Raw genomic sequence first — 14,851 nt, 5'->3', positions numbered from 1 at the left:
AGCCTTTGCCGCCCAAGTGCTGGAGTTAAAGACTCGCGCCACCACGTTTTTTTGTTTGTTTTAGTTTTCTAAAGCGAGAAGGAAAAAAAAAATAAGGGCATGGAGTTGGGTGGGTGGGGAGGATGTGGGAGAAGTTGGGAGGAAAGCCGTAAATCGGTATATGGAAAACATTTTCACATGCTGGATGAAAAATGTTTTCCAGCCACGCCGATAAGTTCAGCATTCAAGGGAGGCAGGGGCAGGTGGGTCGCGGTGTGAGACAACATGACCCACAAACCCCAAACTACAGGTCCCAGCAGCCCTGCATCTGGCTCGCTCCTGGGCAGAGAGCCAATGAGCAGCTGTGTTTGCAGAGCGCTGGGCTGACGCTGGTGCCGGGGCGGGCGGGGAAAGCGCTGCTGAGATGAAAAGGGCTTTGCCGTTGCCCGGAGCTCGCGGAGCCTGTGGCGCCGGAGCGGGCTGACCCACGCGCTGTAAATGGACGCGATCCTCAACTACAGGCCGCAGGGCGGCGAGGACTACTACGCCTTACTGGGATGCGATGAGCTCTCCTCGGTAAGCAGGGCCGGTTGCCGGTTCTCGCTGGGTCGGCTCAGGCGGGAGAAGGACTGCGTACGGGTTCTGTTTGCGTCAGAGCAGCGGTTCTCAACCGCGGGTCGCGACCCCCGGGGTCGGCTATCAGATACCCTGTATATTAAGTGTTTGCAGTGTAATTCATAAACGTAGCGAAGTTAAAGTTATGAAGTAGCAGCGAAATAATTTTAATGTTGGGGAGGTCACCGCAGTAGGAACTGTATTAAAGGGTCGCAGGGAGCATTAGGGAGGTTCAGAACCACTGGATTAAGCAGTGGAAAGAGTAGAAACAGAGGCTTTTCCTATAGATACATGTATCTAAATAAAATGTATTTAATATATATAAAACATACACTGTATATTTCACATGTGTACTCTATGTGCATGCACACACACATAAATATATACATTATGTATTTCATATATGTTATACATTTCATACACGCATGCATATATGCATTACAAGTTTACTTTAGTTCACTTTTAGAAATGTGCGCCTACTTAAGGTGCAGGACAGCACTGTGCTCCTGTCTTTGGACCTGCAGGAACGCTGGTCCTGTTCCTTCAGCCTCTGGAGGTTTTGGTTTATTTGACTGTGAGTAAAGTTAAACATGGTTTCTGTTTACTGCCAGCGCGGTAGGCAGCTGTGCAGACAGATCAGGATATTGGATCAGGAAGGCAGCGCTTAGTGAACCTTGACGTAAGAGCTTGGCTGTCCCCAGACTGCGTTCAGCACCGAGCCTGTGGGATGGGGTGGGCAGGAGAGAGACAGGACAAACCAGCCACACCTTCAGGGCCAGCCCCGAAGAAGGCAGTAAGATAGTAAAGTAACGAAAGACAGGTACGAGCTTAAATTTTTTTTTTTTTTAATTAGCAGAATTCAAAAAATATAAAGAAGGGGTAGCAGTGATATGTTAGCGCTGTTGGGAAGTGACAGTTTGCTACCATAGGCTGGTACTGTAATGTTGAAAAAGTATTTTTACATGTGTGTTTGTGTATGGGCGGATGCACCGTGCAGAGGTCAGAGGACACACTGTGGGAGCTGACTCCTTCCTTCCACCATAGAAATCTGGGGCATTGAGCTCAGGTTGTCGGGTTTGGTGGCAAGTGCCGTTACCCACTGAGCCATCTCGTTGGCCTGAGGAGTCTTGCTTGTTTTGTTTTTCTGAGACAGGCTCTGTCGACATAGCCCTGTCTGCCTTGGAACTCACTGTGTAGCCCAAGCTGGACTTGGATTCACAGAGATCCACATGACTCTGCCTTCCAAGTGATAGGCTTAAAGGTGTGTGCCACCAACACCTGTCCCCTAGGATGCTTTCTAATGTGATATGAATTAAAAACAAAAACCAAAAAAACAAAACAACAGACCAGCAGCTACAATAAAACCCCAACCATCTTTAACAGATAGGTATAAAGTAATACATTTCCACTGTTTAAAATTCCCAGAGTATAGACATAAACACAGGTAAAATGTATTTTGAAGGGATAAAAAAAAGGACTTTTACTTTCTGTTCTGTACTGTTAGAAATCATATTCAAAGAGGCTTTAGGGGTACTTATAAACAGTTGATTTACAGCTGTTTACTGGGATGGGGGAAGGGCTGGCTCAGTGGTTAAGAGCACTCACAGAAGGTGAGAGTCCTGCTCCCAGCACCCACACTGGGCTCATCGCCATCTGTGCCTTCAGTTCCTGGGAATACAGTACCTTTTTCTGGCCTCCATGTACACCACACACACACAGTGTGCACAGACACATGCAGGCAAAACATTCACACACATAAAATAAACTAATGCATCTTTTAAAAATGTTTACTTGCTGGCGATGGTGGCACATGCCTTTAATCCCAGCACCCAGGAAGCAGAGGCAGGTGGATCTCTTTGAATCTGAAGCTGGGTTGGTCTACATAATGAATTCCAGGCCTGACCTTGTCACATACATATAGAAAGTTTACTGTTACACTTTTGGCCCAAACTCCCTAATTAGCCAAGGATGACCCTATTTAGCCTGGTCCTCCCTTTTCTGACTAAGTGATGGAATTGTAGGCACGGCTACCAGACACTTGAAGATATTTGATTTTCTATGTTATAAAGTACATTTGTGCATATCTGTGTGTAAGGACAGAGGGTGATGATGTTGTCTTCTTGAATTGCTCTCTACCTCTTTTTTTTTTTTTTTTGAAACAGCTGGCCAATGAGCTTCAGATTCCCCTGTCTGCACCCCTTCTGCTGGGATCACAGGTTCGGTCTCCAGGCCCAGCTTTTACATGGGTGCTAGGCACTGAACTCAAGTCTTCTTCATGCTTGTAGGTGACTGAGTCAGCAGTTCTCAACCTGTGGGTCACAATCTTTTTGGGGGTCGAACGACCCTTTCACGGGGGTCCTCTAAGATCTTCAGAAAACATAGATTCTGATTCATAGCAGTAGCAAAATTACAGTTATAAAGCGGCAATGAAACAGTCTTATGGATGGGTCACCAGAATGGGAACTGCATTAAAATGGTCGAACGCAGTATTGGGGAGGAAGCTGGACTAAGCAGCTTCCTCCATCTAGTCTCTTGATGTGAAATACTGATTTTTGTTTTAGGTTGAGCAAATCTTGGCAGAATTTAAGGTCAGAGCTCTGGAATGTCACCCTGACAAGCATCCTGAAAACTCCAAAGCTGGTAAGAATTGACTAACGGCTGTTTCTTAAGAGGATGGACAGCTTACTGGCTTGTTGTGTGGCAAAACTTTTCCTGGGAGATGGTACACACATCTACTCACCTCGGACAGGGAGCCTAGGACCTACCAAAGTACCAGTCCCACCCAGGCCCAACTTGGTGAACCATGAGTTTTGTGGGGGTTACTTTCAGGTGAGGGGTGAGTTACAGGAGCAGGATGGAATCAAAGACAACTGTACCACAAAAGCCCACCCCAGCATCAGTGACAGCTCACAGAAGCTGCAACTTGCATAGCCTGTAGCCAGCTCAACAGGTTGGAGAATGGCCCTTCCTAGTCATTGATTCAGCTGGGCCAAACCTCCTAGGCAGTTCAGCTGGTTTCTGCTTCTCTCAGACTTGTATGAGCGTGGTCTTTGTAGTTCAGCTTTACTCCTTAGAGAAGTTCTCCGCCTTTAGTGTTACCCCGGCAGGGAGGGGCCTAGTGAGTCTGGTCAGTTTCAGGGACTTCCTGAAGCTACTTAGTTGCTTACCTTCCTCCTTAAGGAGTGTCCCTGTAGAGTGGAATGTTTCAGTCAGGAAACTGTGACATAACAGAGCCTCAATTGTGTATAACAATGCCCTTCCTTCCTTCCTTCCTTCCTTCCTTCCTTCCTTCCTTCCTTCCTTCCTTCCTTCCTTCCTTCCTTCCTGCCTGCCTGCCTGCCTGCCTGCCTGCCTGCCTGCCTGCCTGCCTGCCTTCCTTCCTGCCTTCCTGCCTTCCTGCCTGCCTGCCTGCCTGCCTGCCTGCCTGCCTGCCTGCCTTCCTGCCTGCCTGCCTGCCTGCCTGCCTGCCTGCCTGCCTGCCTGCCAGGGGATTCCTGGAAACACTCACCCTATGCTAATGAGATGTCTTAGTGCCTTGGCTTTCAGCCAACAACCTTTAACTGTACCTGGAGTTCTTCCCCTACCCATAGGATAATTAAGTACTCCTTTCCCCTTATAATAGGGTTGTTGTGTTACATGTAAATCAAGTATCTCTGGTACCCCTAGCCCCAGTGAATCAAAAACATTCACCTTCAGAGCTCCTCCCACTGCCCAAGGGTTTTAAGTTCATGATTCATGAAACAAATTCTCTCTCACTCCGTTCCTCCACCATGACCATCAAATTTGTCATTTATTCTGGAAGTGTTTGAAGGATCCTGCATTTGAGGTTACAGTCCTCCCAGTCCGGATAGCCATTCTGAGCTCAGTACTAAGGTACAGGGCTCTGTCTCCCCAGCAGGGCCTCCTGCTCTCTGCCTGACTTCATCTGGAGAGTGTCTCTAGACATAGCTGTCCCTAACCACTTTTGATATATAGCTTTTGACGCAGCTCCCTGCTGGTTCTGTCCTCCCTGTGCCTATATAGGATAACTAGGTACTGCGTTTCCATTCATAAGATAGGACCCTGCTGTTTAATGCAAAGCAAGCGTCCTTGAAGTGCCTAGTTTGAACCAGTTATGTACACCTGTCCTTGGATTCCCCCACCCAGTCTCCAAAGTGTACATAGCCTTTGCTCTCTGGAATTAAAGTTGAACCAGCTCCCCAAAGTGGTTCCCAGAGTGTTTGATCTCCGTCGTGCTCGCTGGCCTTCCAATCTCTGCACCTTGCCTTCTGTTCCTCTTGCCTTCGTGGGCTGGTGGCCAATAGCCCCCAGGAAGGAGGAGCACTGCAGGGAAGGAAGGGCTCCCCTCCTTCGTGAAGGACTGTGAGCTTCTGGACCCCCCAGGTGTGGCTGCCAATTAGGCAGCCTCCTGCCTGGCTGCCTTGAGCTTGCACTGTCAGGCTTGTCATGGTCAGGCAGCAATGGTGGAACTGCCTCTGCAGCCCTTGAAGCCTGCCCTCTTGCCTTGAACTCTTGGCCCAATCTACCTTCCTGTTGGTTTTTGGCTTTCACCTGCATCTCTACAGCAGCTTAACTGAAGGGCCTCGCCCTGAGTGCTCTAGCCTTTCCTGAGAGAAACAGAACCTTTGATCCATAGGGTTCCTCTGTTCCTGTCTGGAAGCAAAGAGTGCCTGGACCATCCTGCAGGAGAAGTGTCTGCTTCCCTCCTGGCAGTCCCAGGAAATGCAGAATGGCAGCTGCGCCTGGGGCCAGCTCAGGCAACCAACAGATACACATCTACACTCTTGACTGACAGTTAGCAACAGAAAAGGGCTTTGCTATGCACAAAGTTATGTTTTTTACAATTCTGCCTTCCATGTTGTTAGCACTTGGACATCAGTGGAGCCCAGTAAAAGGAGGGGCTGACCAATGTGTCAAGCTCTTGACACACACAGACACACACGCACAGCCCACGGACATACGTGCTTACATACACACGCCACAGGGCATGCGTGCAACCTAGGGCAGCTTGCACAAGCCAGGTGTCTCCTTCTGTTATATGTGTCCAGGGGGGTGGAACTCAGGTCGTCATGCTTGGTATCAAGGATCTTCACTCCCTGAGCCATCTTACCAGCCCACCTAACCATCTCACTCGTCTTCATGATACATGTTTTACAAATGAGGACCCTAAAGCCCAACTATGGAGACTACCCCAAAGTCTCATAGTTAGTGTGCGGCTGAGTCAAGGTTCTAGTGAGATCTGCTGGATAGTTTTGGAGTTTAATCCTCCCAAGAGAGCAGTGTTCATCTTTTGTCTTGTTTTCCAGTGGAGACTTTTCAGAAACTGCAGAGGGCAAAGGAGATTCTAACCAATGCGGAGAGCAGAGCCCGCTATGACCATTGGCGAAGGAGCCAGATGTCGATGCCATTCGAGCAGTGGGAAGCCTTGTCCGACTCAGTGAAAACTGTGAGTTTCTCTCTAGGGGTTTCCAGGGCTTTTGAAGTCAGGCTGGTGGTGATGGATTAGACTGACTTCTTAGCCAGACGAGTCAGTAAACAGTAGGAGGGAAAGGACCTAGCAATGCTAAGTCATTGCTTAGAAAACCCTGTGAGGAGAAATTCAGCAGAGCGGCCACCAGTTGAGTGCCAGAAGGGGCCGTGGGAGTCTGTGATACTCCCTGCTACCATTTACACCTCACGCTAAGGTTTCTCGTAATTGTGTTTATCAGATTGTTCCTGTAATGCCGGACTATAGCAGGTCAGGTACTGACTTAAATGTGTAAGTGTCGCTCTTTGTTGGAGGCCCCCTCCCCTCCTCGTTCTTTGTTTGAGGCCCCCTCACCCCCCACGCACTGTCTTTGTTTCTTTTAAATCAAAAGACTGGAATCAGCTTTCATGGTCATAATAGGGATTTGGTTGAATAAATTATGTTCTATCCGTTCTGACTCAGTGACCTCCACCCGCCCAGGGCATTTGAGTCCGCAGAACAACTAACAAGCAAGCTCTCTGAGTGGAAAGGCCCGACAGCTTTTAACAACAAAAGCTGAGTTCAAAGCTGAGCTGACACTTTGTGTTCTTAGGCGTCCTAAAGAATACATTGAGATCTGGGTGTGGTAGTGGTGAACGCCTTTAATCCCAGCATTTGGCGGATAGAGGCAGGTGGATCTCTGTGAGTTTGAGGCCAGTCTAGTCCACAAAGAGAGTTCCAGGACAGCCAGGGCTATTACACAAAGAAACCATGTCTCAAAACATAGACAACAACAAAACAAAACAAAAAAAAATGGGCTGGAGAGATGGCTCAGTGACCAAGAGCATTGGCTGTTCTTCCAAAGGTCCTGAGTTCAATTCTCAGCAACCACATGGTGGCTCACAACCATCTATAACTGTAGTCGCACAGGATCTGATGCCCTCTCCTGGTGTGCAGACGTATGTGCAGGCAAACCATCCATATACATAAATAAATGAATCTTAAAAAAAAAAAAAAAAACCCAAATAATACCAACAACAAATTTTAATATTTTAAGAATTCACCTAAGCCAGTGGTTCTCAACCTTCCTAATGCTGTGACACTTTAATAGCATTTGTCATGTTTTGGTGAACCTTGACCATAATATTATTTCATTGCGACTTCATAACCGAAGTTTTGCTGCTCTTATAAATTGTAATGTTAGCTGAGTGTGGTGGCTCACACCTTTAATTCCAGCACTTGGGAGGCAGAGGCAGGCAGATCTCTGAGTTCGAGGCCAGCTTAGTCTACAGAGTGAGTTTCAGGATATACAGGGCTACACAGAGAAACCCTGTATTAATCCCCCCCCTTGCGATGTCAATATCTGCGTTATCCGATGGTCTTTGGCGACCCCATGAAAGGGTCATTAGACCCAAAAAGGGGTCATAACCCATAGGTTGAGAACCACTGACCTAAGCCAATGAATCTGTTGAAAATTGAAATTTAAACATGTGATATTGGTTTAAAAACTAGACACATGGCTGTTGAGGCTGCTCAGTGGGTAAGTGTTCTTGCTTGGTTACCAAGCCTGACAACCTGTTTGATCCGTGGAACCCACGTGATTGATAAAGAAAACTCCTGAAAGTTGTCCTCTGAGCTCTACACAGATACCATGGCACACACATATCTGTATGCATGCACACACAGAGGTGAACACAATATATATAACAAGTATTAAACATTTGAGGGTCAGGCACACCTTTAATTCCAGGGCTTGGGCGGTGGAGGCAGGCGGACCTCTGGGAGTTTGGGTCAGCATGCTCTATACAGTGAGTTCCGGACAGCAAGGGCTACAGAGTAAGACCCTGTTTCAAAAACAAACAAACAAAAATTATTTTAAATGGGTTTGGGTTTCAATGGCTCAAGCCTTTGAGAGCTTGTGATCATCAGAAAACAGACTCCCCAGCCCTCCTCACTCCCCAAGGGTTTCATGTATCCCAGGCTGGACTTGAACTCGCTGTATAGCTAAGGATGACCTTGAACTTTGGATCTCTACCTTTGGAGTGCCTACATAGGCACCCAAACGACTGAGCTGCCATTTTTGAGCCTTCTCACCCTCCCTTTTTTTTTTTTTTTTTTTTTTTTTGAGCCAGGGGCTCATATAGCATAAGCTGGTTCTTAAATTTTTTAGATGTTTGTGTTTTATTATTTTATGTATATGAGTGTTTTGCCTGCATGCATATGTGTGACTCGGACATGCCTGGTGCCCGTAGAGGTCAGGAGAGCGTCAGATTCACACGGACCTGCAGTTACAGACAGTTGTGAACCACCACGTGGTGTGCTGGGATTGAACCCAGGTGACCTTAACTGCTGAGGTGGCTACCAGCTCAGCCCCACAATCTGGTTTTGGACTTTCCCTGTAGTTCTAGATGATCTTGAACTTTTAATCCCCCTGCATCCACCACCTAAATTGGGGGATTACAGGCCTGCACCACCAGGCCCAGCAAAAGCCTATTTAGTGCAGAGAATCCAGGGTTTGAATAGATTGAAACCCTGGATTGAATGGCTGTCATCTGGTCTCAAAGTACAGGGCAGGAGGAAAATTTCCAGGGCTGCAGGAAAATGGTTCCCGTCAAGTCACAGTCAAAACTCCAAGAAAACATCCCCAAAGACTGATAAAATTGTCACATGTCAAGCTGGGCATGGTGGAGCACATTCCAGCACTCAGGGAGGCAGAGGCAGTTGGATCTCTGCGAGTTCAAGGCCAGCCTGATCTACAAAGCAAGTCCAGGACAGCCAAGGCTACACAGAGAAAAAAACAAAGCAAAAACATTTATTCCATGTCACAGTTACTGCTGTAAATTTTATAAGGAATTATACATTTTTTAAATGTTTGTTTTTTGACTTGGATGTTTGTTTGGTAAATCATCTGTTTTGGGGACCTTCCTGTGACCTTACATACACCTGTTGGCCTATTGATTGTCTCTGAGTTCCCTGCTGGGTGAGGCGGTCTTTGAGGGGAGTCACAAGGCCACACCTCCTCCAACAAGGCCACACCTCCTAATAGTGTCACTACTCATGGGCCAAGCATTCTATGGGGACCAATCTGTGGGGACCAAACCAATTCAAAGCACCGCATTCCACTCCCTGGTCCCCATAGGTTTGTAGCCATAACAATGAAAAATGCATTTAGTTCAACTTCAAAAGTGCCCGTAGTCTATCATAGTCTCAGCAATGTTTAAAAGTGTAAAGTTCAAAGACTCTCCTGAGATTCATGCAATCTCTTAACTGTAATCCTCTATAAAATCCAAATATAAAAGCAGATCACATACTTCCAGCATGTCATGGCACAGGATATATGTTACCATTCCAAAACAGGAAGGGAACACAGTGAGGAGATACTGGACAAAAGTAAGACCGAAGCCTGGCTGGACAAGCCCCAGACTCTGCATTTCTATGTCTGATGCCAAAGTGCTCTCCGGATCTCCAACTCCGGATCGTCGGCCTTGTTGGCTGCAACACACGTCTTTCTCTTAGGCTGGCTCCGCTCCCTGTTAGCGGCTTTGCTGGGCAGGCATCCTGAGGCTATGGCATCTCCAACACCTTGGGGTCCCCGAGGCGGTCCAGGCTTCGCCTCCACAGCGTCACACGATGGCCCGTCTGGGCCTCCATGCAGGGACATTCCCGCCACGTCTCTGGCCTCGGAGACTTTCCTTAGTCATGGAGGGAGATTCTAACCCCTTTCTTCTGTCCTTGACTCTAAAGCCAGGACCCCGTGGCTGAAGCTGCCAAGTTCTGCTGCTTGCTGGGGCTGGAACATGGTGCCTTTTCCATTTACTTCTTCACCAGTTTTCTGTTTTAGGTGGAATCGCTCTGTTGACCAGGCAGGCCTTGAACCCAGAGATCTGCCTGCCTCCCCTGTGTCCTGAGTGCTAGGATTAAAGGAGTGTATCACCATGACTGGACATAAGTTTTTCTTTAATACCTTTTCATAAGATGGAAGCTTAAAGGGGCTGGCGAGATGGCTCAGAGGTTAAGAGCACTGGCTGTTCTTGCAGAGGTCCTGAGTTCAATTCCCAGTAACCCTATGGTGGCTCATAACCATCTGTAATAAGATCTGGTGCCCTCTTCTGGTGTGAAGGCCTGCATGTAGTCAGGACACTGTGTACATAATGAACAAACAAATAAATAAAAGATGGAAGGTTAGCTGGATAGGATTTTTCCCTGAGGTCACCACTTTCTTAATTTCATTTAATATCTTTAATCTGCTTACCCCCGTGAACACAGGATTTGGCTTCATCCTACTTCTTGGTGACTCTTTAATCCTTGAACCGGAAGAGTTTTCTTGGGATCTCTCCGCTCAGCATCAATTCAGAACCAGTGTCTAACAGACACCCGGAAAGTTCATGGTTTCCTTCCCCCAGTGGTCCCTCTGGGGCAGAACTGGAGAATCCAAAAGTCTTCACTTTAGCAGGCAAACTTTTCAGAGAAAGGCACAAAGCAGCCAAATTCTTTGCCAAAACATCACAAGAACGGTGTTTAGGCCCCATACTAAAATTCTTCTTCTCTGAAACCTCATGAGCAGGCCCCCATAATTCAAATCACCCACAGCACCACTGTTTTCCATGTCCCTGTTAAGATGATCCATTAATCCCTGCTTAAAGCATTCCACTGCTACCCTTACCCAAAATTCCCAAATCCACATTCCTCCAGACAAAATCACGGTCAGGTCATCACAGCAGTACCCCAGTCCCTGGTACCAACTTCTGTCTTAGTTAGGGTTTAGTTTCTGTGATGAGACACCATGACCAAGGCAACTCTTACAAAGGAAAACATTTAATTGGGGCTGGTTTACAGGTTCAGAGGTTCAGTCCATTATCGTCATTGTGGGAACATGGCAGCACACAGGCAGATGTGGCACTGGGAAGGAGCCGAGAGCTCCACAGCTTGATCTGTAGGCTGCGAAGGAGAGACTGTGTGCCACACTCAGTGTAGAGTGAGCACAGGAGACCTCAAAGCCCATCCCCAGTGACACACTTCCTCCAACAGGGCCACACCTCCTAAAGTGCCACACCCTAGGGACCAAGCATTCAAACAAAGGAGTCTATGGGGCCATTCCTGTTCAAAGCCCACACTGACAAGCACTGCATCTCTGTATCGCTGCTCCATCCTTAGTCCACTCTTTTCTCTAGTGCCAGGGACTGAACCAGGACTTCACAAATGCCAGGCAAGCACTTTACCTAAGTGAACTCCATCCACAGCTCTGTGGATCTTCCGAGGACTAGTTTATGTGGTGTTATACGCTGTTCTGAGCCACCGACGCTCTGGTGGAAATGAGAAATATACTCTGTGAAGTCACATAAAAAGCCGTGACCTGCAGGCTGCCTGCGCCCCAGTGCAGTCGATTGCTTGGCATCACTCTTAAAAACTCTTCATATTTGCTGTGTGTGTGTGTGTGTGTTTGTGTGTGTGTGTTCCACAGCATATATGTAGAGGTCAGAGGACAACTTGTAAGAGTTGGTTCTCCCCTTCTAACGTGAATTCCAGATATCAGAGCCAGGTAGTAAGGCTTCGTGGAAAATACCTTTACCTACTGTACCTACTGAGTTGTGTGTGTGTGTGTGTGTCGGTGGGTGTGCATGTGTGTCTGCCATGGCACACATATGGAGGGCAGAGGAAGACTTGCAGGAACCAGTTATTTCCTCCCGCTCTGTGAGTCTTGAGGCTTAAACTCGGGTTGTCAGGCATGGTGACAAGCTTTTTAACTCACTGATCCATTTCACTGGTCCTAACCTGTGGCTTTTTTTTTTCTTTTTTTTTTTGAGTCAGGGTTTCTCTGTGTAGCCTTGGCTGTCCTGGAACTCTCTCTGTAGATCAGGCTGGCCTAGATCTTCTAGAGAGCCACCTGTCCCTGCCTCCCAAGAACCTGTGACCTTAAAGTTTACATTTTCAGTTCTCTAAGCTCAGATTTTTTTTTTTTTTTTTTTTAGATAGCATTTCACTATGTCTCCTGGCTATCTTGGGCTAGCTATGTAGACCAGATGAACCTCGAAATCAGAGATTCATTTGCCTCTGCCTCTTGACTTTTCTGAGTGCCACCATGCCTGGCTTTTATGTGTTTAAGTTTTTTTTTTTTTTTTTTTTTTTTGGTTCTTCCAGACAGGGTTTCTTTGTATAGCTATGGCTATCCTGGAATTCTGTAGACCAGGCTGGCCTTGAACTCACAGAGATCAGCCTGCCTCTGCCTCTGCAGTGCTGGGATTACAGGAGTGTGTTACCCATGCCTTTGACTTTCTTAGTCTCCCATTTTTCATAGTACCCCTCACCCCCACCTTTTGTGGTTCTTGAACCCAAGATCTCTCTTGGGTTACGCACTCTACCACTGAACTGTCTCCATCTCTTCAGGAGGAACGTGGTGTTCTCTTTTCTTCTCCATCTGTTTCAATTCTGTACATCTGTATAACAAGCCCCAAACAACCAAACCAAAAGCTTACTGGTTGGAGGCCAGCCTGGGCTACATAGGAACCAGAGAGACAGACAAACAGAGAAGACAAGGGCTGGTGAGATGCCTCAGTGGATGCCAGCAAAACCTGATGACATAAGTTCAATCCCCAGAACTCCCCCGGTGGAAGAATGGGCTCCTGAAAGCTGTCTTCTGTCCCCCCTCTACCTGTACCCTCCCCCCCCCAGTAAACAACCAGATGTAAGAAAGAAATCCCAAATGATGCTTGTGTCTCCTCTTAATTCATCTAGTCAATGCACTGGGCTGTGAGAAGTAAGAAAGACTTGATGCTGGAAGGCACTGGCCAGACTTACACCAACACGGTTCAAAACCAGGAACCGAACGAACAAAGAGAAACGAAGAAAGGGGACGCAGATTCAACCCCCGAGAGAATTGTGCAAAAGGAATCTGGGTCCCCAGCGAAGGGCTTCGCCCCCGCAAACCCAGGCTTTCCAGGTAAGCTGTGCCGCCGGGCTTCTCGCTGGAAATCTCCCAGCAGTCCCCAGCCTGTTTTAGTGTGCACAGCCATGCCAACCTAAAAATAGGTTTCGCATCTTAAAAATCTTTATCTTAGACAGGTCTCGCTACGTGTGGAGACCAGACTGACTTGGAACTCAGAGATCCAACTGCCTCTGCCTCCCAAGCACTGGGACAAAAGGCGTGCACCACCACACCCAGCCGGCTTGGGATGTGACATAAGGAGTGGACCTGGGAGGAGCTAGGGAGAGGAGTGGAAGGCTGAATATGCTCAAAATACATTGTTCTCAAAAGAGTTCTCAAAAGAATTAGTAAAAATACTATGAAAAATTTTCCTGGTTTGGGAAAATCTTCCTCTTTGGGACAGGATAGTTATTAAGCACGTGAGGTCCTTGTACATATGAATGAAGTGTAATTTCTGTTCATCAGAATTCCATGGGCTGGAGAGATGGCTCAGAGGTTAAGAGCACTGTCTGCTCTACCAAAGGACCTGGGTTCGATTCCCAGCGCCCACATGGCAGCTCACAACTGTCTGTAATGCCCATTCCAATAGATCTGACACCTTCACCAATGTCCATAAAATAAAGTTAAAAAAAAAAGCACTGGTTCTGAGGTCCTGAGTTCTATTCCCAGCAACCACATGGTGGCTCACAACCGTCTAAAATGAGATCTGGTGCCCTCTGCTGGCATGCAGGCATACATACAGGTAAAACATTGTGTACACAATAAATAATAATAATAAAAAAATCTTTAAAAAAGAATTCCAAAGTAATGTAAGGTAATCTGTTTCTATAAAATATGAATACTTTGCAGGTCTGGTGGCATATGACTATAATATCAGTACTCAAGAGTACAGGCAGGTCTCTGTGAGTTCCAGGCTAGCCTAGTTTCCAACCCTAAGCTGCTTTAGTCTGGTAGTTTGAGTCTTCTCCTACCTCCAGTTTGAAGTGTTTCTCTTTCCTCACCTAAAAGGTCTCTCCGATTTGGACTGTGGCCACCTTCGCTCCTGCTGGTCTGGCGACGCTCCCTCGGAGCTCCTGAGGAAGTTCAGAAACTATGAAATCTGAGGTGCCACCGCTCTCTGACAGAGGACGAGGCCTTCTTGTGTACCGCCAAAGTGTACCTTTGTTCATGTCTTGCTCACTTCAGTCAAGTCCTCCATCCTTCAATGCATCCTCACGATGTGCTCTGTGTTATTTTGTGCAGGGGATTGAACGGGGGACCTCCCGGACACTCTGCACCACTGATGCTTACCTCCTCTCGCTCAACCATGTTGTTAGATGAGAAAAGTGTTGTAAGTCTAGTTTATTTCAACATTTTTGAGTACATTAAAGATCTTAGATACAAGTAGTTTATATCCTATGTGTTCTCCTGTTAATGTTATTTGTAGATAAACTGTTAAAAAAAACCATTCCCTGTGGGTGTGCCCTGATCTTTTGTTGTGCTAGAGATACCAAAATGTCTTCTGGATTTTGGTTTAAAATGGTATGTAGAATTACTTGGCTGAATCTCATAGAGTGAAATAAATGATTTTCCCAAAGTTCATAAAGGCATTTATAATGCAACTGTATTCACTCATTTATTTATGTGGATTTTTGGGCGGAGTCTTACCATGTACCCAGGCTGGCCCTGAACTCTCTGTGCAGCAATCTTCAGACTCTCACTCTTTCTGCCTCTTTGTTCCCTGTGGACTGGCACGATGGCTCAGCCTGTAAGAGTACTTGCTACCAACCCTGACAACCTGTGTTTCATCCCCTGAACCACGTGGAAGAAGGACCAGCTCATGGAAGCTGTCCTTTGACCCCGCGCACACACTCCCAAAATAAACAAGTGAACACGTGTCATTTATGTTT

The 14,851-nt window shown here is 47.0% G+C and overlaps 1 protein-coding gene across 1 annotated transcript; it reads left to right on the top strand.

Moving 5' to 3' along the window:
- The first annotated feature begins 373 nt into the window (after positions 1-373).
- Positions 374-14,547, top strand: Dnajc12 (DnaJ heat shock protein family (Hsp40) member C12). The gene is made up of 5 exons (XM_060369425.1): positions 374-555; positions 3,156-3,234; positions 5,901-6,040; positions 12,773-12,977; positions 13,971-14,547. The coding sequence occupies exons 1-5, from the start codon at positions 478-480 to the stop codon at positions 14,063-14,065; spliced, it is 597 nt and encodes a 198-aa protein (XP_060225408.1). The 5' UTR covers positions 374-477; the 3' UTR covers positions 14,066-14,547.
- Positions 14,548-14,851: the final 304 nt, after the last annotated feature.

This window comes from Meriones unguiculatus, chromosome 16 (genome assembly GCF_030254825.1).
Source record: "Meriones unguiculatus strain TT.TT164.6M chromosome 16, Bangor_MerUng_6.1, whole genome shotgun sequence".
In the NCBI taxonomy this organism is placed as follows: domain Eukaryota; kingdom Metazoa; phylum Chordata; class Mammalia; order Rodentia; family Muridae; genus Meriones; species Meriones unguiculatus.
This window is presented reverse-complemented; position numbering and strand designations above follow the sequence as displayed.

Coding starts and splice junctions, on each gene's coding strand:
- Dnajc12 (XM_060369425.1), top strand. CDS start 478: ATGGACGCGATCCTCAACTACAGGCCGCAGGGCGGCGAGGACTACTAC. Junction 556..3,155: donor GATGCGATGAGCTCTCCTCG/GTAAGCAGGGCC, acceptor TTTTTGTTTTAG/GTTGAGCAAATCTTGGCAGA. Junction 3,235..5,900: donor TCCTGAAAACTCCAAAGCTG/GTAAGAATTGAC, acceptor CTTGTTTTCCAG/TGGAGACTTTTCAGAAACTG.